The sequence below is a fragment of the Nerophis ophidion genome, linkage group LG17, assembly GCF_033978795.1.
Source record: "Nerophis ophidion isolate RoL-2023_Sa linkage group LG17, RoL_Noph_v1.0, whole genome shotgun sequence".
Lineage (NCBI taxonomy): Eukaryota > Metazoa > Chordata > Actinopteri > Syngnathiformes > Syngnathidae > Nerophis > Nerophis ophidion.
Window position 1 is genome coordinate 51,351,974 of NC_084627.1, and position 23,876 is coordinate 51,375,849.

A 23,876-nucleotide genomic window follows, 5' to 3' on the forward strand; every position below is an offset into this window, starting at 1 on the left:
AACATTTCAACATTTTTTTATTGTCTAGGTTTTTTTTCAACATTTTTGGAGTCGCTTTCAATGTGAGATTAAATTCATTCATAAATACATGAGCATCATCAACTGTTTCAATACATTCTATGCAGGAACAAACATGTTCATTTGTAATACTTGCACAGTAATTCAAAAAATACAATATTAAGTCACAATATTTTTCCAAAATTGAAAGAAACAAGAACAAGAAGGACATCATATCTTTTAGTTATTCACCATCTTAATTGTCTCCTCTTTTTTCAGGTGTAGTTGCCTGATCCGTGTTCCGTGTTGTGGGTGCGGGGCTGGGGGTGGGACTGGGGGCTCTGCCGTCATATGTCGTGTCGGGTGCTGTGGCAGTGGGCGACGTGGTGGGGTCTCCTGTGGCGGGAACTTCCTCGGATGACTCCTCGGATGATTCGCTAGAAGATTCCTTTGAGGATTCCTCAGATGATTCCTTTGAAAATTCCTCAGATGATTCCTCAGAAGATTCTTTTGAAAATTCTTCAGATGATTCCTCAGAAGATTTTTTTGAAAATTCTTCAGATGATTCCTCAGAAGATTCCTTTGAGGATTTGTCCGATGATTCCTCAGACGATTCCTTTTTGGGTGCCTTAGAAGATTTCATTGAGGTTTCCTCAAATGATTCCTCAGATGATTCGCTCGAAGATTCCTCTGAGGATTCCTCGGATGATTCCTTTGAGGATTCTTCAGATGAGTCCTTTGAAGGTTTTTTCGATGATTCCCCAAAAGATTCCGCCATTGATTCCTCGTTTGACTCTTGCAACGTCCCCTCGGTGGACTGACTCATGGAAAAATCTCTGGACTCATAGAAGTCATGTGCTTTAGCTACTTTGGAGCCAGAAGAAAGCCACTCAGAGACTCCGTTGTACTCATCCAGTGAACCCGGTTCTTGCTGATCAGCATCTTGGTGGCGGTTCTCAGCAATCTTTAAAGGGAAGATGGAAAAAAAACCAACAACATTTAGTACAGTGGTCCCCTAACTACGGCCCGCAGGCTGGAGACAGCCTGCCAACGTCCAACATCCGGCCCGCGGGAAGTCCCAAGTTAAAAAAATGATATATATATATATTTATACATTTATATTTATACATTTATATATATATATATATATATATATATATATATATATATATATATACATATATTTATTTTTGTAATAATTATTTTTTAAATCAGTCCTTTCTGATCCATTTCCTAACGCTTCTTACTCTCGGTGTCTCTTAGCTGTTCAGACAAATCACATTGTCTAAAAATGCATTTTACCATCGATAACGTGAATTCATCACGTCCAAAAAGGTTGGGGTCCCTGATTTAGCAAAACAAATAAACAACACACATTCCTGAAAATCAAAAACAAAAAACAATGTCCCCCTCTGTCATTGTTTCCATTTACAACAGAATTACTTGAGGAACTTTCCAGTTGAGTAGACATGGAATACTTATTTATTCAAAATGAATTCTTACTGGTTTGCTACAAGCTGTGGCAAGAAGGAAGAAGATGAGTGGAGATGATAGAAGTGTCATCTCTGCCTGGTCCAAGTCTGCAGAAGAAAAACAAATAAATAAATGAATACAAAGGCTAAAAAGGGTAAAAGTGAGTCAAGTAAAATAAATATTATTCATTTACCTTCCCCTCCCTTTGGGACAGGAATAACTGTGAAGTCCTTGTATTAAAAAGTGTACTGTATGTATGTATGTATGTATGTATGTATGTATGTATGTATGTATGTATGTATGTATGTATGTATGTATGTATGTATGTATGTATGTATGTATGTATGTATGTGTGTATGTATGTATGTGTGAATGTGTGTATGTGTGTATGTGTGTATGTATGTATGTGTGTATTGTATTGTAAGTGAGTGTATGTCAACTGCAGAGAGATGTGTGAGACATTTGGTATTATGTGATGCTTAAGTAAGCTGGGCAGGGCGGTCCTAGGACTGAGGGGAGGGTTGAGTAAGAAGATTCCCCGCATGTGTGATGAAGACAGCCTGTACTTCACATGAGTTGACATGTCGCAAATACATCTGTTTCTTCAGCAAACATCTGATTGTGCAACATATAATTGGGTGGGAAACTGTTCACTTGAGTTAATGAATAAAGATGTAAAGAATGATGGTTTTGTTGTATGTTTTTATGATTAAAACCTTAGGGTTACAAGTATTAAGGCACAAGCTTTAAGGCAGTGTTTTTCAACCTTTAGCAATCAAGAATATTTCAGTTGTTTTCATCCTTCTTTGTGGAGACTTTGGTGATTGTCATGTTCAGATGTACTTTGTGGGACGCTGTCTCTGCTCCACAGTAAGTCTTTGCTGTCGTCCAGCATTCCCTTTTAGTTTACTTTGTAGCCAGTTCAGTTTAAGTTTGGTTCTGCTTAGCCTTCTCTAACTTTCAATGCCTTTTCTTAGGGGCACTCACCTTTATTGAATTTTTCGGTTTAAGCATTAGACACATTTTACCTGCACGCTGCCTCCCGCTGTATCCGACATCTACAACGCAATTAGCTACCGGCTGCCACCTACTGATATGGAAGAGTATTACACGGTAACTCTGCCGAGCCCGAGATAGCACCGACACTCAACAACAACAACACATCATTTGCAGACTATAATTTCTGGTTTAGCAAAAAATATCTTTGACTCAAATAGGTGAATTTAGATCATCTCCCACTGGTGTGCCGCAGCACAGTGCTTGAAAAACACTGCTTTAAGGGACTACACTTGTACAGCTTTTCTTTTAAAACAATATGACCTATTTTAAAAATCATGTGCTTCCAATTAATGTGAACAGTTTCGGAAAAACACCTGTCAGTTTTTTCCTAGTATGAATGTACCCTGATAGCATTTATATACTGTAAAAAAAAAATAATAATTGCAAATTCACAGCAAAATTACTGGATAAAATTGCAGTAATATTTACTGAAAAAGATTTTTGCACCAATTTACTGTAGCTGTGTTCAATTACATTAAAGTTATAACAAGTTGTAATTCTATTGCTCATTACAAAAAAAATACATTATAACTATACGCTCTAACTTAATGACTAATTACTCTCTCTTGGTTTAACAGCAAACCGCCACTTACTGTACAAGAGTGTGCAACATACTGTACAAGAGTGTGCAACATACTGTACAATAGTGTGCACCATATTGTACAAGGGTGTGCAACATACTGTACAAGAGTGTGCAACATACTGTACAAGAGTGTGCAACATACTGTACAATAGTGTGCACCATATTGTACAAGGGTGTGCAACATACTGTACAAGAGTGTGCAACATACTGTACAAGAGTGTGCAACATACTGTACAATAGTGTGCACCATATTGTACAAGGGTGTGCAACATACTGTACAAGAGTGTGCAACATACTGTACAATAGTGTGCACCATATTGTACAAGGGTGTGCAACATACTGTACAAGAGTGTGCAACATACTGTACAAGAGTGTGCAACATACTGTACAATAGTGTGCACCATATTGTACAAGGGTGTGCAACATACTGTACAAGAGTGTGCAACATACTGTACAATAGTGTGCAACATACTGTACAAGAGTGTGCAACATACTGTACAAGAGTGTGCAACATACTGTACAATAGTGTGCAACATACTGTACAAGAGTGTGCAACATACTGTACAATAGTGTGCAACATACTGTACATGAGTGTGCAACATACTGTACAAGAGTGTGCAACATACTGTACAAGAGTGTGTACCATACTGTACAAGAGTGTGCAACATACTGTACAATAGTGTGCAACATACTGTACAAGAGTGTGCAACATACTGTACAAGAGTGTGCAACATACTGTACAAGAGTGTGCAACATACTGTACAATAGTGTGCAACATACTGTACAAGAGTGTGCAACATACTGTACAAGAGTGTGCAACATACTGTACAATAGTGTGCAACATACTGTACAAGAGTGTGCAACATACTGTACAAGAGTGTGCACCATATTGTACAAGGGTGTGCAACATACTGTACAAGAGTGTGCAACATACTGTACAATAGTGTGCAACATACTGTACAAGAGTGTGCAACATACTGTACAAGAGTGTGCAACATACTGTACAAGAGTGTGCAACATACTGTACAAGAGTGTGCAACATACTGTACAAGAGTGTGCAACATACTGTACAATAGTGTGCACCATATTGTACAAGGGTGTGCAACATACTGTACAAGAGTGTGCAACATACTGTACAAGAGTGTGCAACATACTGTACAAGAGTGTGCAACATACTGTACAATAGTGTGCACCATATTGTACAAGGGTGTGCAACATACTGTACAAGAGTGTGCAACATACTGTACAATAGTGTGCAACATACTGTACAAAAGTGTGCAACATACTGTACAAGAGTGTGCAACATACTGTACAATAGTGTGCAACATACTGTACAAGAGTGTGCAACATACTGTACAATAGTGTGCAACATACTGTACATGAGTGTGCAACATACTGTACAAGAGTGTGCAACATACTGTACAATAGTGTGCAACATACTGTACAAGAGTGTGCAACATACTGTACAAGAGTGTGCAACATACTGTACAATAGTGTGCAACATACTGTACAAGAGTGTGCAACATACTGTACAAGAGTGTGCAACATACTGTACAATAGTGTGCAACATACTGTACAAGAGTGTGCAACATACTGTACAAGAGTGTGCACCATATTGTACAAGGGTGTGCAACATACTGTACAAGAGTGTGCAACATACTGTACAATAGTGTGCAACATACTGTACAAGAGTGTGCAACATACTGTACAAGAGTGTGCAACATACTGTACAAGAGTGTGCAACATACTGTACAAGAGTGTGCAACATACTGTACAAGAGTGTGCAACATACTGTACAAGAGTGTGCACCATACTGTACAATAGTGTGCAACATACTGTACAAGAGTGTGCAACATACTGTACAAGAGTGTGCAACATACTGTACAAGAGTGTGCAACATACTGTACAAGAGTGTGCACCATACTGTACAACAGTGTGCAACATACTGTACAAGAGTGTGCAACATACCGTACAAGAGTGTGCAACACACTGTACAAGAGTGTGCAACATACTGTACAAGAGTGTGCAACATACTGTACAAGAGTGTGTACCATACTGTACAAGAGTGTGCAACACACTGTACAAGAGTGTGCAACATACTGTACAAGAGTGTGCAACATACCGTACAAGAGTGTGCAACACACTGTACAAGAGTGTGCAACATACTGTACAGGAGTGTGCAACATACTGTACAAGAGTGTGCAACATACCGTACAAGAGTGTGCAACACACTGTACAAGAGTGTGCAACATACTGTACAATAGTGTGCAGCATACTGTACAATAGTGTGCAACATACTGTACAAGAGTGTGTACCATATTGTACAATAGTGTGCAACATACTGTACAAGAGTGTGTACCATACTGTACAATAGTGTGCAACATACTGTACAAGAGTGTGCAACATACTGTACAGGAGTGTGCAACATACTGTACAAGAGTGTGCAACATACTGTACAGGAGTGTGCAACATACTGTACAAGAGTGTGCAACATACTGTACAATACTATGCAACACACTGTACAAGAGTGTGCAACATACTGTACAATAGTGTGCAGCATACTGTACAAGGGTGTGCAACATACTGTACAAGAGTGTGCAACATACTGTACAAGAGTGTGTACCATACTGTACAATAGTGTGCAACATACTGTACAAGAGTGTGCAACATACTGTACAAGACTGTGCAACATACTGTACAAGAGTGTGTACCATACTGTACAATAGTGTGCAACATACTGTACAAGAGTGTGCAACATACTGTACAAGAGTGTGCAACATACTGTACAAGAGTGTGTACCATACTGTACAATAGTGTGCAACATACTGTACAAGAGTGTGCAACATACTGTACAAGAGTGTGCAACATACTGTACAATAGTGTGCAACATACTGTACAATAGTGTGCAACATACTGTACAAGAGTGTGCAACATACTGTACAATAGTATGCACCATGTTGTACAAGGGTGTGCAACATACTGTACAATAGTGTGCAACATACTGTACAAGAGTGTGCAACATACTGTACAATAGTGTGCAACATACTGTACAAGAGTGTGCACCATACTGTACAATAGTGTGCAACATACTGTACAAGAGTGTGCAACATACTGTACAAGAGTGTGCAACATACTGTACAGGAGTGTGCAACATACTGTACAGGAGTGTGCACCATACTGTACAATAGTGTGCAACATACTGTACAAGAGTGTGCAACATACCGTACAAGAGTGTGCAACACACTGTACAAGAGTGTGCAACATACTGTACAAGAGTGTGCAACATACTGTACAAGAGTGTGTACCATACTGTACAAGAGTGTGCAACATACTGTACAAGAGTGTGCAACATACCGTACAAGAGTGTGCAACATACTGTACAATAGTGTGCAACATACCGTACAAGAGTGTGCAACACACTGTACAAGAGTGTGCAACATACTGTACAGGAGTGTGCAACATACTGTACAATAGTGTGCAACATACCGTACAAGAGTGTGCAACACACTGTACAAGAGTGTGCAACATACTGTACAGGAGTGTGCAACATACTGTACAAGAGTGTGCAACATACCGTACAAGAGTGTGCAACGTACTGTACAAGAGTGTGCAACATACTGTACAAGAGTGTGCAACACACTGTACAAGAGTGTGCAACATACTGTACAAGAGTGTGCAACATACCGTACAAGAGTGTGCAACATACTGTACAAGAGTGTGCAACATACTGTACAAGAGTGTGCAACATACCGTACAAGAGTGTGCAACACACTGTACAAGAGTGTGCAACATACTGTACAAGAGTGTGCAACATACTGTACAAGAGTGTGCAACATACTGTACAAGAGTGTGCAACATACCGTACAAGAGTGTGCAACACACTGTACAAGAGTGTGCAACATACTGTACAATAGTGTGCAACATACTGTACAAGAGTGTGCAACATACTGTACAAGAGTGTGCAACACACTGTACAAGAGTGTGCAACATACTGTACAAGAGTGTGCAACATACTGTACAAGAGTGTGCAACATACCGTACAAGAGTGTGCAACATACTGCATTTTTCAGACTATAAGGCGCACTTTTATCCAGGAGCTTCCTGAATGTCATTGAGTCTTTGAACATAGTACAGTGTGTGTGTGGTTCTACACATGAAGGCGGGCGTACACTTTGAACTTAGTACAATGTGTGTGTGGTTCTACACACGAACGCGGGCATACACTTTGAACTTAGTACAGTGTGTGTGTGGTTCTACACACGAACGCGGGCATAAACTTTGAACTTAGTACAGTGTGTGTGTGGTTCTACACACGAAGGCGGGCATACACTTTGAACTTAGTACAGTGTGTGTGTGGTTCTACACATGAAGGCGGGCATACACTTTGAACTTAGTACAGTGTGTGTGTGGTTCTACACATGAAGGCGGGCATACACTTTGAACTTAGTACAGTGTGTGTGTGGTTCTACACACGAACGTGGGCATACACTTTGAACTTAGTACAGTGTGTGTGTGGTTCTACACACGAACGTGGGCATACACTTTGAACTTAGTACAGTGTGTGTGTGGGTCTACACACGAAGGCGGGCATACACTTTGAACTTAGTACAGTGTGTGTGTGGTTCTACACATGAAGGCGGGCATACACTTTGAACTTAGTACAGTGTGTGTGTGGTTCTACACACGAACGTGGGCATACACTTTGAACTTAGTACAGTGTGTGTGTGGTTCTACACATGAAGGCGGGCATACACTTTGAACTTAGTACAGTGTGTGTGTGGTTCTACACATGAAGGCGGGCATACACTTTGAACTTAGTACAGTGTGTGTGTGGTTCTACACATGAAGGCGGGCATACACTTTGAACTTAGTACAGTGTGTGTGTGGTTCTACACACGAAGGCGGGCATACACTTTGAACTTAGTACAGTGTGTGTGTGGTTCTACACACGAAGGCGGGCATACACTTTGAACTTAGTACAGTGTGTGTGTGGTTCTACACATGAAGGCGGGCATACACTTTGAACTTAGTACAGTGTGTGTGTGGTTCTACACATGAAGGCGGGCATACACTTTGAACTTAGTACAGTGTGTGTGTGGTTCTACACATGAAGGCGGGCATACACTTTGAACTTAGTACAGTGTGTGTGTGGTTCTACACACGAAGGCGGGCATACACTTTGAACTTAGTACAGTGTGTGTGTGGTTCTACACACGAAGGCGGGCATACACTTTGAACTTAGTACAGTGTGTGTGTGGTTCTACACATGAAGGCGGGCATACACTTTGAACTTAGTACAGTGTGTGTGTGGTTCTACACACGAAGGCGGGCATACACTTTGAACTTAGTACAGTGTGTGTGTGGTTCTACACATGAAGGCGGGCATACACTTTGAACTTAGTACAGTGTGTGTGTGGTTCTACACACGAAGGCGGGCATACACTTTGAACTTAGTACAGTGTGTGTGTGGTTCTACACACGAAGGCGGGCATACACTTTGAACTTAGTACAGTGTGTGTGTGGTTCTACACATGAAGGCGGGCATACACTTTGAACTTAGTACAGTGTGTGTGTGGTTCTACACATGAAGGCGGGCATACACTTTGAACTTAGTACAGTGTGTGTGTGGTTCTACACACGAACGTGGGCATACACTTTGAACTTAGTACAGTGTGTGTGTGGTTCTACACATGAAGGCGGGCATACACTTTGAACTTAGTACAGTGTGTGTGTGGTTCTACACATGAAGGCGGGCATACACTTTGAACTTAGTACAGTGTGTGTGTGGTTCTACACATGAAGGCGGGCATACACTTTGAACTTAGTACAGTGTGTGTGTGGTTCTACACATGAAGGCGGGCATACACTTTGAACTTAGTACAGTGTGTGTGTGGTTCTACACATGAACGTGGGCATACACTTTGAACTTAGTACAGTGTGTGTGTGGTTCTACACACGAACGTGGGCATACACTTTGAACTTAGTACAGTGTGTGTGTGGTTCTACACACGAAGGCGGGCATACACTTTGAACTTAGTACAGTGTGTGTGTGGTTCTACACATGAAGGCGGGCATACACTTTGAACTTAGTACAGTGTGTGTGTGGTTCTACACATGAAGGCGGGCATACACTTTGAACTTAGTACAGTGTGTGTGTGGTTCTACACACGAACGTGGGCATACACTTTGAACTTAGTACAGTGTGTGTGTGGTTCTACACATGAAGGCGGGCATACACTTTGAACTTAGTACAGTGTGTGTGTGTGGTTCTACACACGAACGCGGGCATACACTTTGAACTTAGTACAGTGTGTGTGTGGTTCTACACATGAAGGCGGGCATACACTTTGAACTTAGTACAGTGTGTGTGTGGTTCTACACACGAACGCGGGCATACACTTTGAACTTAGTACAGTGTGTGTGTGGTTCTACACACGAACGCGGGCATACACTTTGAACTTAGTACAGTGTGAGTGTGGTTCTACACACGAAGGCGGGCATACACTTTGAACTTAGTACAGTGTGTGTGTGGTTCTACACACGAACGTGGGCATACACTTTGAACTTAGTACAGTGTGCGTGTGGTTCTACACACGAAGGCGGGCATACACGTTGAACTTAGTACAGTGTGTGTGTGGTTCTACACATGAAGGCGGGCATACACTTTGAACTTAGTACAGTGTGTGTGTGGTTCTACACACGAACGTGGGCATACACTTTGAACTTAGTACAGTGTGTGTGTGGTTCTACACACGAAGGCGGGCATACACTTTGAACTTAGTACAGTGTGTGTGTGGTTCTACACATGAAGGCGGGCATACACTTTGAACTTAGTACAGTGTGTGTGTGGTTCTACACATGAAGGCGGGCATACACTTTGAACTTAGTACAGTGTGTGTGTGGTTCTACACACGAACGTGGGCATACACTTTGAACTTAGTACAGTGTGTGTGTGGTTCTACACACGAACGTGGGCATACACTTTGAACTTAGTACAGTGTGTGTGTGGTTCTACACATGAAGGCGGGCATACACTTTGAACTTAGTACAGTGTGTGTGTGGTTCTACACATGAACGTGGGCATACACTTTGAACTTAGTACAGTGTGTGTGTGGTTCTACACACGAAGGCGGGCATACACTTTGAACTTAGTACAGTGTGTGTGTGGTTCTACACACGAAGGCGGGCATACACTTTGAACTTAGTACAGTGTGTGTGTGGTTCTACACATGAAGGCGGGCATACACTTTGAACTTAGTACAGTGTGTGTGTGGTTCTACACATGAAGGCGGGCATACACTTTGAACTTAGTACAGTGTGTGTGTGGTTCTACACACGAACGTGGGCATACACTTTGAACTTAGTACAGTGTGTGTGTGGTTCTACACATGAAGGCGGGCATACACTTTGAACTTAGTACAGTGTGTGTGTGGTTCTACACACGAAGGCGGGCATACACTTTGAACTTAGTACAGTGTGTGTGTGGTTCTACACATGAAGGCGGGCATACACTTTGAACTTAGTACAGTGTGTGTGTGGTTCTACACATGAAGGCGGGCATACACTTTGAACTTAGTACAGTGTGTGTGTGGTTCTACACACGAAGGCGGGCATACACTTTGAACTTAGTACAGTGTGTGTGTGGTTCTACACATGAAGGCGGGCATACACTTTGAACTTAGTACAGTGTGTGTGAGGTTCTACACACGAAGGCGGGCATACACTTTGAACTTAGTACAGTGTGTGTGTGGTTCTACACACGAAGGCGGGCATACACTTTGAACTTAGTACAGTGTGTGTGTGGTTCTACACATGAAGGCGGGCATACACTTTGAACTTAGTACAGTGTGTGTGTGGTTCTACACATGAAGGCGGGCATACACTTTGAACTTAGTACAGTGTGTGTGTGGTTCTACACATGAAGGCGGGCATACACTTTGAACTTAGTACAGTGTGTGTGTGGTTCTACACACGAAGGCGGGCATACACTTTGAACTTAGTACAGTGTGTGTGTGGTTCTACACATGAAGGCGGGCATACACTTTGAACTTAGTACAGTGTGTGTGTGGTTCTACACATGAAGGCGGGCATACACTTTGAACTTAGTACAGTGTGTGTGTGGTTCTACACACGAAGGCGGGCATACACTTTGAACTTAGTACAGTGTGTGTGTGGTTCTACACATGAAGGCGGGCATACACTTTGAACTTAGTACAGTGTGTGTGTGGTTCTACACACGAACGTGGGCATACACTTTGAACTTAGTACAGTGTGTGTGTGGTTCTACACACGAAGGCGGGCATACACTTTGAACTTAGTACAGTGTGTGTGTGGTTCTACACACGAAGGCGGGCATACACTTTGAACTTAGTACAGTGTGTGTGTGGTTCTACACACGAAGGCGGGCATACACTTTGAACTTAGTACAGTGTGTGTGTGGTTCTACACATGAAGGCGGGCATACACTTTGAACTTAGTACAGTGTGTGTGTGGTTCTACACACGAAGGCGGGCATACACTTTGAACTTAGTACAGTGTGTGTGTGTGGTTCTACACATGAAGGCGGGCATACACTTTGAACTTAGTACAGTGTGTGTGTGGTTCTACACATGAAGGCGGGCATACACTTTGAACTTAGTACAGTGTGTGTGTGGTTCTACACACGAAGGTGGGCATACACTTTGAACTTAGTACAGTGTGTGTGTGGTTCTACACACGAACGTGGGCATACACTTTGAACTTAGTACAGTGTGTGTGTGGTTCTACACACGAAGGCGGGCATACACTTTGAACTTAGTACAGTGTGTGTGTGGTTCTACACATGAAGGCGGGCATACACTTTGAACTTAGTACAGTGTGTGTGTGGTTCTACACATGAAGGCGGGCATACACTTTGAACTTAGTACAGTGTGTGTGTGGTTCTACACACGAAGGCGGGCATACACTTTGAACTTAGTACAGTGTGTGTGTGGTTCTACACATGAAGGCGGGCATACACTTTGAACTTAGTACAGTGTGTGTGTGGTTCTACACACGAAGGCGGGCATACACTTTGAACTTAGTACAGTGTGTGTGTGGTTCTACACACGAACGTGGGCATACACTTTGAACTTAGTACAGTGTGTGTGTGGTTCTACACACGAAGGCGGGCATACACTTTGAACTTAGTACAGTGTGTGTGTGGTTCTACACATGAAGGCGGGCATACACTTTGAACTTAGTACAGTGTGTGTGTGGTTCTACACACGAACGTGGGCATACACTTTGAACTTAGTACAGTGTGTGTGTGGTTCTACACACGAACGTGGGCATACACTTTGAACTTAGTACAGTGTGTGTGTGGTTCTACACACGAAGGCGGGCATACACTTTGAACTTAGTACAGTGTGTGTGTGGTTCTACACACGAAGGCGGGCATACACTTTGAACTTAGTACAGTGTGTGTGTGGTTCTACACACGAACGTGGGCATACACTTTGAACTTAGTACAGTGTGTGTGTGGTTCTACACATGAAGGCGGGCATACACTTTGAACTTAGTACAGTGTGTGTGTGGTTCTACACATGAAGGCGGGCATACACTTTGAACTTAGTACAGTGTGTGTGTGGTTCTACACATGAAGGCGGGCATACACTTTGAACTTAGTACAGTGTGTGTGTGGTTCTACACACGAAGGCGGGCATACACTTTGAACTTAGTACAGTGTGTGTGTGGTTCTACACATGAAGGCGGGCATACACTTTGAACTTAGTACAGTGTGTGTGTGGTTCTACACATGAAGGCGGGCATACACTTTGAACTTAGTACAGTGTGTGTGTGGTTCTACACACGAAGGCGGGCATACACTTTGAACTTAGTACAGTGTGTGTGTGGTTCTACACATGAAGGCGGGCATACACTTTGAACTTAGTACAGTGTGTGTGTGGTTCTACACACGAACGTGGGCATACACTTTGAACTTAGTACAGTGTGTGTGTGGTTCTACACACGAAGGCGGGCATACACTTTGAACTTAGTACAGTGTGTGTGTGGTTCTACACACGAAGGCGGGCATACACTTTGAACTTAGTACAGTGTGTGTGTGGTTCTACACACGAAGGCGGGCATACACTTTGAACTTAGTACAGTGTGTGTGTGGTTCTACACATGAAGGCGGGCATACACTTTGAACTTAGTACAGTGTGTGTGTGGTTCTACACACGAAGGCGGGCATACACTTTGAACTTAGTACAGTGTGTGTGTGTGGTTCTACACATGAAGGCGGGCATACACTTTGAACTTAGTACAGTGTGTGTGTGGTTCTACACATGAAGGCGGGCATACACTTTGAACTTAGTACAGTGTGTGTGTGGTTCTACACACGAAGGTGGGCATACACTTTGAACTTAGTACAGTGTGTGTGTGGTTCTACACACGAACGTGGGCATACACTTTGAACTTAGTACAGTGTGTGTGTGGTTCTACACACGAAGGCGGGCATACACTTTGAACTTAGTACAGTGTGTGTGTGGTTCTACACATGAAGGCGGGCATACACTTTGAACTTAGTACAGTGTGTGTGTGGTTCTACACATGAAGGCGGGCATACACTTTGAACTTAGTACAGTGTGTGTGTGGTTCTACACACGAAGGCGGGCATACACTTTGAACTTAGTACAGTGTGTGTGTGGTTCTACACATGAAGGCGGGCATACACTTTGAACTTAGTACAGTGTGTGTGTGGTTCTACACACGAAGGCGGGCATACACTTTGAACTTAGTACAGTGTGTGTGTGGTTCTACACACGAACGTGGGCATACACTTTGAACTTAGTACAGTGTGTGTGTGGTTCTACACACGAAGGCAGGCATACACTTTGAACTTAGTACAGTGTGTGTGTGGTTCTACACATGAAGGCGGGCATACACTTTGAACTTAGTACAGTGTGTGTGTGGTTCTACACACGAACGTGGGCATACACTTTGAACTTAGTACAGTGTGTGTGTGGTTCTACACACGAACGTGGGCATACACTTTGAACTTAGTACAGTGTGTGTGTGGTTCTACACACGAAGGCGGGCATACACTTTGAACTTAGTACAGTGTGTGTGTGGTTCTACACACGAAGGCGGGCATACACTTTGAACTTAGTACAGTGTGTGTGTGGTTCTACACACGAACGTGGGCATACACTTTGAACTTAGTACAGTGTGTGTGTGGTTCTACACACGAAGGCGGGCATACACTTTGAACTTAGTACAGTGTGTGTGTGGTTCTACACATGAAGGCGGGCATACACTAGACCTCGTATTGTCTTATGTTGACAATGTTATTGGTGATGCGGTGTTCAGTGATCACAGTCCTCTTATGTTTAATGTAACTTTTGAACCTGATGTAAAGCTGCTTGCCGTGCGTCATGCGCGTGTTATCAGGTCTGACACTGCAGCCGCCTTTTCTCCTTTGTTCACAGAGTCCATGCAGAGTATATCACACTCTGCATGGACTCAACAATTGATGTGCTCTTTTCTTTCGACATGTTCTAAGATTCTGGACAGTATAGCGCCCCTCAGAGCTCTACGTCCCAAAGCAAAACAGGAGCCTTGGCTCAATGAGAGCACACGCAGAGCTCGGCTTGAGCGGCGAAGGGCGGAGCACAAGTGGAAAGAGGATCACTTGGAAGTCTCCGATCAAATTTTAAAAGAAAACTGTCGAAATGATCAAAGTGTGGTTAAAGCTGAGAAAACTAAATATTTGTCAGACTTAATTTTAAATAGCATCAGTAAGCCACGTGTTCTTTTAAATACTACTAGTTATGTTCTTAATCCGAATCCAGCCACCTCACTGGAGATGACAAGTGAAACTTGTGAAAAATTTCTCTCCTTTTTAACGACAAGGTGGCTTCTAATCGGGCAAATCTTTCTCATTCTCCGTTGAGTTTTAACGTGGCCACTCGGTGATCGGCTATATTTTGTCACTTTGAGCCTGTGTCCATGCCTGAACTTACAGGAATAGTCGACAAGCTAAAACCCTGGTCCTGTCCCACAGACCCAGTCCCCCCTCGCTTTTTTAAAGAAATCTGGGAGACTATTGACTTGTCTGTTAGGGACATCATCAACAGCAGCTTGATTTCTGACTGTGTCCCCTCTTTTTGTAAAAGAGCTGTTGTTGAGCCTTTGATTAAAAAAACAGGTCTTGATCCGACAAGTTTGTCAAATTATCGTCCCATTTCCAAATTACCTTTTGTGTCAAGATTTTTGGGAGAAATGTGTTTTGGCACAACTGCAGCCTTTTTTAGATTAAAATAGCACTTTAGATCCATTTCAGTGTGGATATAAAGCTTTGCACAGTACTGAATCTGCACTTTTAAAGGTTTTAATGACTTGCTTTTAATGTCTGATTCTGGCAGCTCTGCCGTTTTAGTGCTTTTAGATCTTCCAGCTGCCTTTGACACAGTCCACCACACAATTCTTTTAGAGCGCCTGAGAGACTGTGTGGGTGTCAGGGGGACTGCGTTACAGTGGTTCAGATCTTACCTGTCTGAGAGGTCCTTCTCTGTCAGGCTGGGGGACACCACCTCTTCTTCTGCCCCGCTTTACTGTGGTGTCCCCCAGGGATCTATTTTAGGCCCCATCCTGTTTTCCTTATACATTCTCCCTCTTGGAGAGATTTTTAAGAAACATGGATTGTTCTATCGCTTTTATGCAGATGACTGCCAAATATATATATGCCAATTTCAAAAGGCCACGGCCCCCTGACACCCTTCTCAACTGTCTATGCCACGTCAACGCTTGGTTAGCCCAGAATTTTTTAATAATGAATGAGGGAAAAAGGGAAATTTCAGTTTTTGGTGGGGCCCTCACTGACTTGGGACTATTGCAAAATGATGTGCGTCCCAAAGTCACCAGCCTTGGCGTCACTATAGACAGCCATTTTAAACTTGACAAACAAGTGAATGGCGTTTTAAAATCGTCTTTTTATCATCTTCGTCTTTTAGTAAAGGTAAAACCGTTTTTATCTTTTAACCTTTTTAAAGAAGTGGTGCATGCTTTTATTTGAAGTGGCCTGGACTACTGCAGAGCACTTTATGCTGGCATTAGCCTCAAAGCTCTCTCCCGGTTGCAGTTAGTCCAGAAGGCGGCAGCAGGACTTTAACAGGGACCAGGATACGCCAGCATACAACCCCAATTCTTCAGAGTTTGCACTGGCTCCCTGTTCATTTTACAATTGATTTTAAAACATTGCGGTTTGTTTTTAAATCTTTACATGGACTGGCACCTCAGAATATCTCAGACCTCATCCAAATTTACACTCCTGCGTGCGCTCTGAGGTCCGAGAGCCAGTTCCAGCTTGTGGACAGGACCTTCTCTGTGGTCGGCCCCAAGCTCTGGAACACTCTGCCCCTCCATGTTCAAACTGCTTCCACAGTGGACTCTTTTAAGTCTCGTCTTAAGACCCACTTTTATTCTTTGGCTTTTAAAACTACGTGAGTTGTGTGGTCCTCTGTGTTTTTTATACACTTTGATTTCTATTTTACTGTTTTAATTGCTTTTACCCTTTAAAATTGTTTTAAATCACATTTATTTTTATTTTGTTTTTATATTGGTTTTATATATATTTTTTATTCAGTCATTGGTGGAGCATAATATTGTTTTTAATATTGTTTTCAACATGGCTGTGCAGCACTTTGGAAACGTTCTTCTTGTTTAAATGTGCTATATAAATAAAGTGGATTGGCTTGCCAGTATTTTACTTAATTACTGTGAAACATAAAGATATGATCTTTTTTTAAGGTCATTTGTTGTGACTCCACAGTCCATTTTGATTACAGTGTTTTTACATTGAAAACATTGTGTTAAATGCTGTGAAATCCTGCTACAATTGTACTGTGTAAACAAACGTGGTGTGGAGGAATTCAAACACAATTAACAATTGGTTTTGGGTGGGTTCTTGTCTAATTTCTTACCAGAAAAGTGGAATCTGTTACAGCGGCATCTATATCTGTACCAACCACTCACTTTGCCAAATTCTTTAAAAATATACAAGGGGCGTCCTTTAGCAGGGCCCACCGACCTTCCACTGGGGATTTTCCTTCTGGTCCTTTTTAATAAAAAAACAAATAAAAAAAATTGAGTTGGCTCGAAACTGAATTTAATTAGCATTTTTTCCGGACCATATGGCGCACCTGATTATAAGGCGCACTGCTGATGAGCGGGTCTGCTCAGGTCTATTTTCATACAAAAGGCACACCGGATTATAAGGTGCATTAAAGGGGTCATATTATGATTGTTCTTTTCTAAATGTAAAAGACTTCCTTGTGGTCTACATAACATGTGATGGTGGTTCTTGGCTGAAAATGTTGCCTTGATTATGTTTTGCCGATCATCTTCAAGCCGCTTTCTGACAGTCGCTTCAGGATATGTGAAATACTGTCTGACCAGAACTCTCTAATAACTAAAGTTCCTTGGGTGAATAATGTAAAGTCACTACACCGGTATGTTTTAGTGCTTTCATGGCGAGTTTCCTGACAGATATAAGTAAGAACTTTACACTACTTTATATTAGAAATGGCAAGAGTGGAGGATGAATGTCACATAAGAAGATAGTGAAAAAGAAGAAGCTTATCAACTACGGTGTCGGCACGGACTACAAAGGTGGATACACGCACATTTTCAGAACTTATGCAGATCCCAAATACAGATCAGCAAGAACCAGAAGGTAAGAAAAGTTGCTTGTGCATAATATTGCAAAACAAAACACCAGATAATGTATCTTACCTTCTACACACACCACAATAATACTTGTGTGTTGATGCACAGTACAATCCATCAAGCGGTGGGGCTTCATAGCTTACCAAAGTCCTACTAAAACATTTTCATTGATATTTGAATGCCGTGTGTAATGTTCTATATTTTCAAAGGAACATATAAAATGTTGCTGTTGTTTACTTGAGTCACATTGCAGTCTACGCGTATCTCTTATGTGTGACTGCCATCTACTGGTCACACTTGGCATTTCACCATGTACCAAATAAACCAGAATGTTGGCGTACATTAGACGCACTGTCAAGTTTTGACAAAATTAAAGGATTTTAAGTGCACCTTAAAGTCTGAAAAATACAGTAAATCCATGTTATGGTGTCATAAACATTTTCTAGCAATTTTGTTTTTTTTGTAAAAACAAAGATGATGAATAAAATAATTAGGTTCACATTACAATAACTATCTACTGCTTACTGTTTAATTATTACATAAAATCAATGACAAAAATGAGTGGCTTCTTTTTGACTTTTACTTGATTGGAGTCACCACGACTATCACAAGCTTGTGATGATTGATTCTTTAAAGTCAATATTATTTCTGATGCAACTGTGGTCGGGGATCAAACCTGCGCACTCTGCCAGAAAAGATAGAAAGGTGTGTAGCTTAAAGGCCTCACATCAATCATCCTCTCATTTATCCAGTCCATTTTATAGACCACTTTAGATTTTCCCAGTGCTAGTGACAACACATGTCCCATGTAAACAACATACGAGACTTCTTTACAGTTTCTATGTCCAGGATCATTCAGTTTCAGCAGACAGTTGGCAACACTACTATCCACTCTACTGTACATACATTAGGTCTGTGCTATGCTTCATTTTGTTGTGATGCCCGCTGGATGCATTGAAAAATGTAACAATGTTTTACAAAATAAATCAACTCAAGTTATGGAAAAAAAATGCCAACAGGGCACTGTCATATTTATTATTGAAGTCACAAAGTGCATTATCTGTTTTATCATTCCTAAAAACAGAAGCTTGGAATTTGGGACATGCTCTCCCTGAGAAAGCATGAGGAGGTTGAGGTGGGCGGGGTTGAGTGGAGGGGTAGGGAGTAGTGGGGGCGGGGGGGTGTATATTGTAGCGTCCTGAAAGAGTTAGTGCTGCAAGGGATTCTGGGTATTTGTTCTGTTGTGTTTATGTTGTGTTACGGTGCAGATGTTCTCCTGAAATGTGTTTTTCATTCTTGTTTGGGGGGTAGGGAGTAGCGGGGGTGTGTATCGTAGTGTCCCGGAACAGTTAGTGCTGCAAGGGGTTCTGGGTATTTGTTCTGTTGTATTTATGTTGTGTTACGGTGCGGATGTTCTCCCGAAATGTGTTTGTCATTCTTGTTTGGTGTGGGTTCAAAGTGTGGCACATATTTGTAACAGTGTTAAAGTTGTTAATACGGCCACCCTCAGTGTGACCTGTATGGCTGTTGACCAAGTATGCCTTGCATTCAGGTGTGTGTGTGCAAAGCTGTAGATATTATGTGATCGGGCCGGCATGCAAAAGCACTTATTGGCGCTCTGTACTCATGCACCACTCCGTACAGCAGCGTTTTAGACATACATTTTACTTTTTTGAAACTGATACCGATAATTTCTGATACTACATTTTAAAGCATTTACCGGCTGATAATATCGGCAGTCCGACATTATCGAACATCTTGTATCATAATGTTCCCCAAAGTAGTCGTTGTGGTCTCTCATGAAGTCGGCCATGGTTAGTATTGATTGTTGTTGAAGGAAATAAGAAACATTGAGCTGCGCCTGGGCTTCAAATGGCCAAAATACGTAAATATTACATGTTGTTATGAATGTACCTTTTACTACATGACTTATATACTGTACTTACAGCATGTATATAAACATTAGCTCCAATTTGCTATGTATGACTTGACCTATGTGTGCTTGTCTCACACAAGGACTGAGAACGACAGACCAAATTCCTAAAAAGCTTAGTTCCCTTTGAAGTCCCACACAACATAAAGTCTATCTAATATTTGCCTTCTCTGTTTGCTGCCATGCAGATATTCCAGGGAGGGGAAAATCCATCAAAAAATTGGCAGTGGATTTTTTTTGGGCAGACTTGATTTTTAGCGTTGGTGTTAGTTTAACTGTTTTTGGCTCGACTGATCCGATAACTGTGAAGTTTGTCATGGCGACCATGTGACTGAGGTACTGTATGAAAAGCAACGCTTGATGAAACTGGGAATTTATTCTTCATTTAGACGGAGCGAGTGCGGGTCTGTGGAATTTTACAGGAGCGTAAGAGTCTGATAAGTGTGTACGTCTGTGTCTGAGTGACACAAGTGTGTGACTCCCCAGCTGCACCTTGGCTCTTCCTCTTACTTCACGGTGAATCATCAAAGGAGGAGTCATTAAAGGAGTCACCCATCAATCAACCAAGTCATTGTTGGCAGTGTGGTGGCCTTTTTACTTGAAAATATGCAGCAACAGGCTTTTTGCATCAGTAGATTATGAAGCTTAAAGAAACATTGAAAATAAACCCCGTTTCCATAGGAGTTGGGAAATGGTGTTAGATGTAAATATAAACAGAATACAATGATTTGCAAATCCTTTTCAAGCCATATTCAGTTGAATATGCTACAAAGACAACCTATTTCATCTTCAAACTCATAAACATTTTTTTTTGTGCAAATAATCATTAACTTTAGAATTTGATGCCAGCAACACGTGACAAAGAAGTTGGGAAAGGTGGCAATAAATACTGATAAAGTTGAGGAATGCTCATCAAACACTTATTTGGAACATCCCACAGGTGTGCAGGCTAATTGGGAACAGGTGGGTGCCATGATTGGATATAAAAACAGCTTCCCAAAAAATGCTCAGTCTTTCACAAGAAAGGATGGGGCGAGGTACACCCCTTTGTCCACAACTGCGTGAGCAAATAGTCAAACAGTTTAAGAACAACCTTTCTCAAAGTGACATTGCAAGAAATTTAGGGATTTCAACATCTACGCTCCATAATATCATCAAAAGGTTCAGAGAATCTGGAGAAATCACTTCACGTAAGCGGCATGGCCGGAAACCAACATTGAATGACCGTGACCTTCCATCCCTCAGACGGCACTGTATCAAAAACCCACATCAATCTCTAAAGGATATCACCACATGGGCTCAGGAACACTTCAGAAAACCACTGTCACTAAATACAGTTGGTCGCTACATCTGTAAGTGCAAGTTAAAGCTCTATTATGCAAAGTGAAAGCCATTTATCAACAACATCCAGAAACGCCGCCGGCTTCTCTGGGCCCCGGATCATCTAAGATGGACTGATGCAAAGTGGGAAAATGTTCTGTGGTCTAACAAGTCCACATTTGTAATTGTTTTTGGAAATATTCAACATTGTGTCATCCAGACCACAGAGGAAGCGAACCATCCAGACTGTTATTGACACAAAGTTGAAAAGCCAGCATGTGTGATGGTATGGGGGTGCATTAGTGCCCAAGGCATGGGTAACTTACACATGTGTGATGGTATGGGGGTGTATTAGTGCCCAAGACATGGGTAACTTACACATGTGTGATGGTATGGGGGTGTATTAGTGAACAAGACATGGGTAACTTACACATGTGTAATGGTATGGGGGTGTATTAGTGCCCAAGACATGGGTAACTTACACATGTGTGATGGTATGGGGGTGTATTAGTGCCCAAGACATGGGTAACTTACACATGTGTGATGGTATGGGGGTGTATTAGTGAACAAGACATGGGTAACTTACACATGTGTGATGGTATGGGGGTGTATTAGTGCCCAAGGCATGGGTAACTTACACATGTGTGATGGTATGGGGGTGTATTAGTGCCCAAGACATGGGTAACTTACACATGTGTGATGGTATGGGGGTGTATTAGTGCCCAAGACATGGGTAACTTACACATGTGTGATGGTATGGGGGTGTATTAGTGCCCAAGGCATGGGTAACTTACACATGTGTGATGGTATGGGGGTGTATTAGTGCCCAAGACATGGGTAACTTACACATCTGTGATGGTATGGGGGTGTATTAGTGCCCAAGGCATGGGTAACTTACACATGTGTGATGGTATGGGGGTGTATTAGTGCCCAAGACATGGGTAACTTACACATGTGTGATGGTATGGGGGTGTATTAGTGCCCAAGACATGGGTAACTTACACATGTGTGATGGTATGGGGGTGTATTAGTGCCCAAGACATGGGTAACTTACACATGTGTGATGGTATGGGGGTGTATTAGTGCCCAAGACATGGGTAACTTACACATCTGTGATGGTATGGGGGTGTATTAGTGCCCAAGGCATGGGTAACTTACACATGTGTGATGGTATGGGGGTGTATTAGTGCCCAAGACATGGGTAACTTACACATATGTGATGGTATGGGGGTGTATTAGTGCCCAAGGCATGGTTATCTTACACATGTGTGATGGTATGGGGGTGTATTAGTGCCCAAGACATGGGTAACTTACACATGTGTGATGGTATGGGGGTGTATTAGTGCCCAAGACATGGGTAACTTACACATATGTGATGGTATGGGGGTGTATTAGTGCCCAAGGCATGGTTATCTTACACATGTGTGATGGTATGGGGGTGTATTAGTGCCCAAGACATGGGTAACTTAGACATATGTGATGGTATGGGAGTGTATTAGTGCCCAAGGCATGGGTAACTTACACATGTGTGATGGTATGGGGGTGTATTAGTGCCCAAGACATGGGTAACTTACACATGTGTGATGGTATGGGGGTGTATTAGTGCCCAAGACATGGGTAACTTACACATGTGTGATGGTATGGGAGTGTATTAGTGCCCAAGGCATGGGTAACTTACACATGTGTGATGGTATGGGGGTGTATTAGTGCCCAAGGCATGGTTATCTTACACATGTGTGATGGTATGGGGGTGTATTAGTGCCCAAGGCATGGGTAACTTACACATGTGTGATGGTATGGGGGTGTATTAGTGCCCAAGACATGGGTAACTTACACATGTGTGATGGTATGGGGGTGTATTAGTGCCCAAGGCATGGGTAACTTACACATGTGTGATGGTATGGGGGTGTATTAGTGCCCAAGACATGGGTAACTTACACATGTGTGATGGTATGGGGGTGTATTACTGCCCAAGGCATGGGTAACTTACACATGTGTGATGGTATGGGGGTGTATTAGTGCCCAAGGCATGGGTAACTTACACATGTGTGATGGTATGGGGGTGTATTAGTGCCCAAGGCATGGGTAACTTACACATGTGTGATGGTATGAGGGTGTATTAGTGCCCAAGACATGGGTAACTTACACATGTGTGATGGTATGGGGGTGTATTAGTGAACAAGACATGGGTAACTTATACATCTGTGATGGTATGGGGGTGTATTAGTGCCCAAGACATGGGTAACTTACACATGTGTGATGGTATGGGGGTGTATTAGTGCCCAAGGCATGGGTAACTTACACATGTGTGATGGTATGGGGGTTTATTAGTGCCCAAGGCATGGGTAACTTACACATGTGTGATGGTATGGGGGTGTATTAGTGCCCAAGACATGGGTAACTTACACATGTGTGATGGTATGGGGGTGTATTAGTGGCCAAGACATGGGTAACTTACACATGTGTGATGGTATGGGGGTGTATTAGTGCCCAAGGCATGGGTAACTTACACATGTGTGATGGTATGGGGGTGTATTAGTGCCCAAGACATGGGTAACTTACACATGTGTGATGGTATGGGGGTGTATTAGTGCCCAAGACATGGGTAACTTACACATGTGTGATGGTATGGGGGTGTATTAGTGCCCAAGGCATGGGTAACTTACACATGTGTGATGGTATGGGGGTGTATTAGTGCCCAAGACATGGGTAACTTACACATATGTGATGGTATGGGGGTGTATTAGTGCCCAAGGCATGGGTAACTTACACATCTGTGAAGGCACCATTAATGCTGAAAGGTACATACAGGTTTTGGAACAA

At 42.3% G+C, this 23,876-nt stretch overlaps 1 protein-coding gene across 2 annotated transcripts; it reads right to left on the reverse strand.

Annotated features, from left to right (window-relative positions):
* On the reverse strand, nt 1-1,909 carry LOC133536537 (uncharacterized protein DDB_G0280579-like). Of its 2 annotated transcripts, none has more exons than XM_061877164.1 (3): nt 1,674-1,909; nt 1,501-1,577; nt 1-961 (listed from the first exon to the last, which is right to left on the reverse strand). In XM_061877164.1, exons 2-3 carry the CDS (start codon nt 1,558-1,560, stop codon nt 254-256), a joined length of 768 nt encoding a protein of 255 aa, XP_061733148.1. In that variant the 5' UTR covers nt 1,561-1,577; nt 1,674-1,909; the 3' UTR covers nt 1-253. The 2 variants fall into 2 exon arrangements, with proteins under 2 accessions (XP_061733148.1, XP_061733147.1); XM_061877163.1 differs by having other exon boundaries at nt 1,664-1,909.
* Between the last annotated feature and the right edge of the window lie 21,967 nt (nt 1,910-23,876).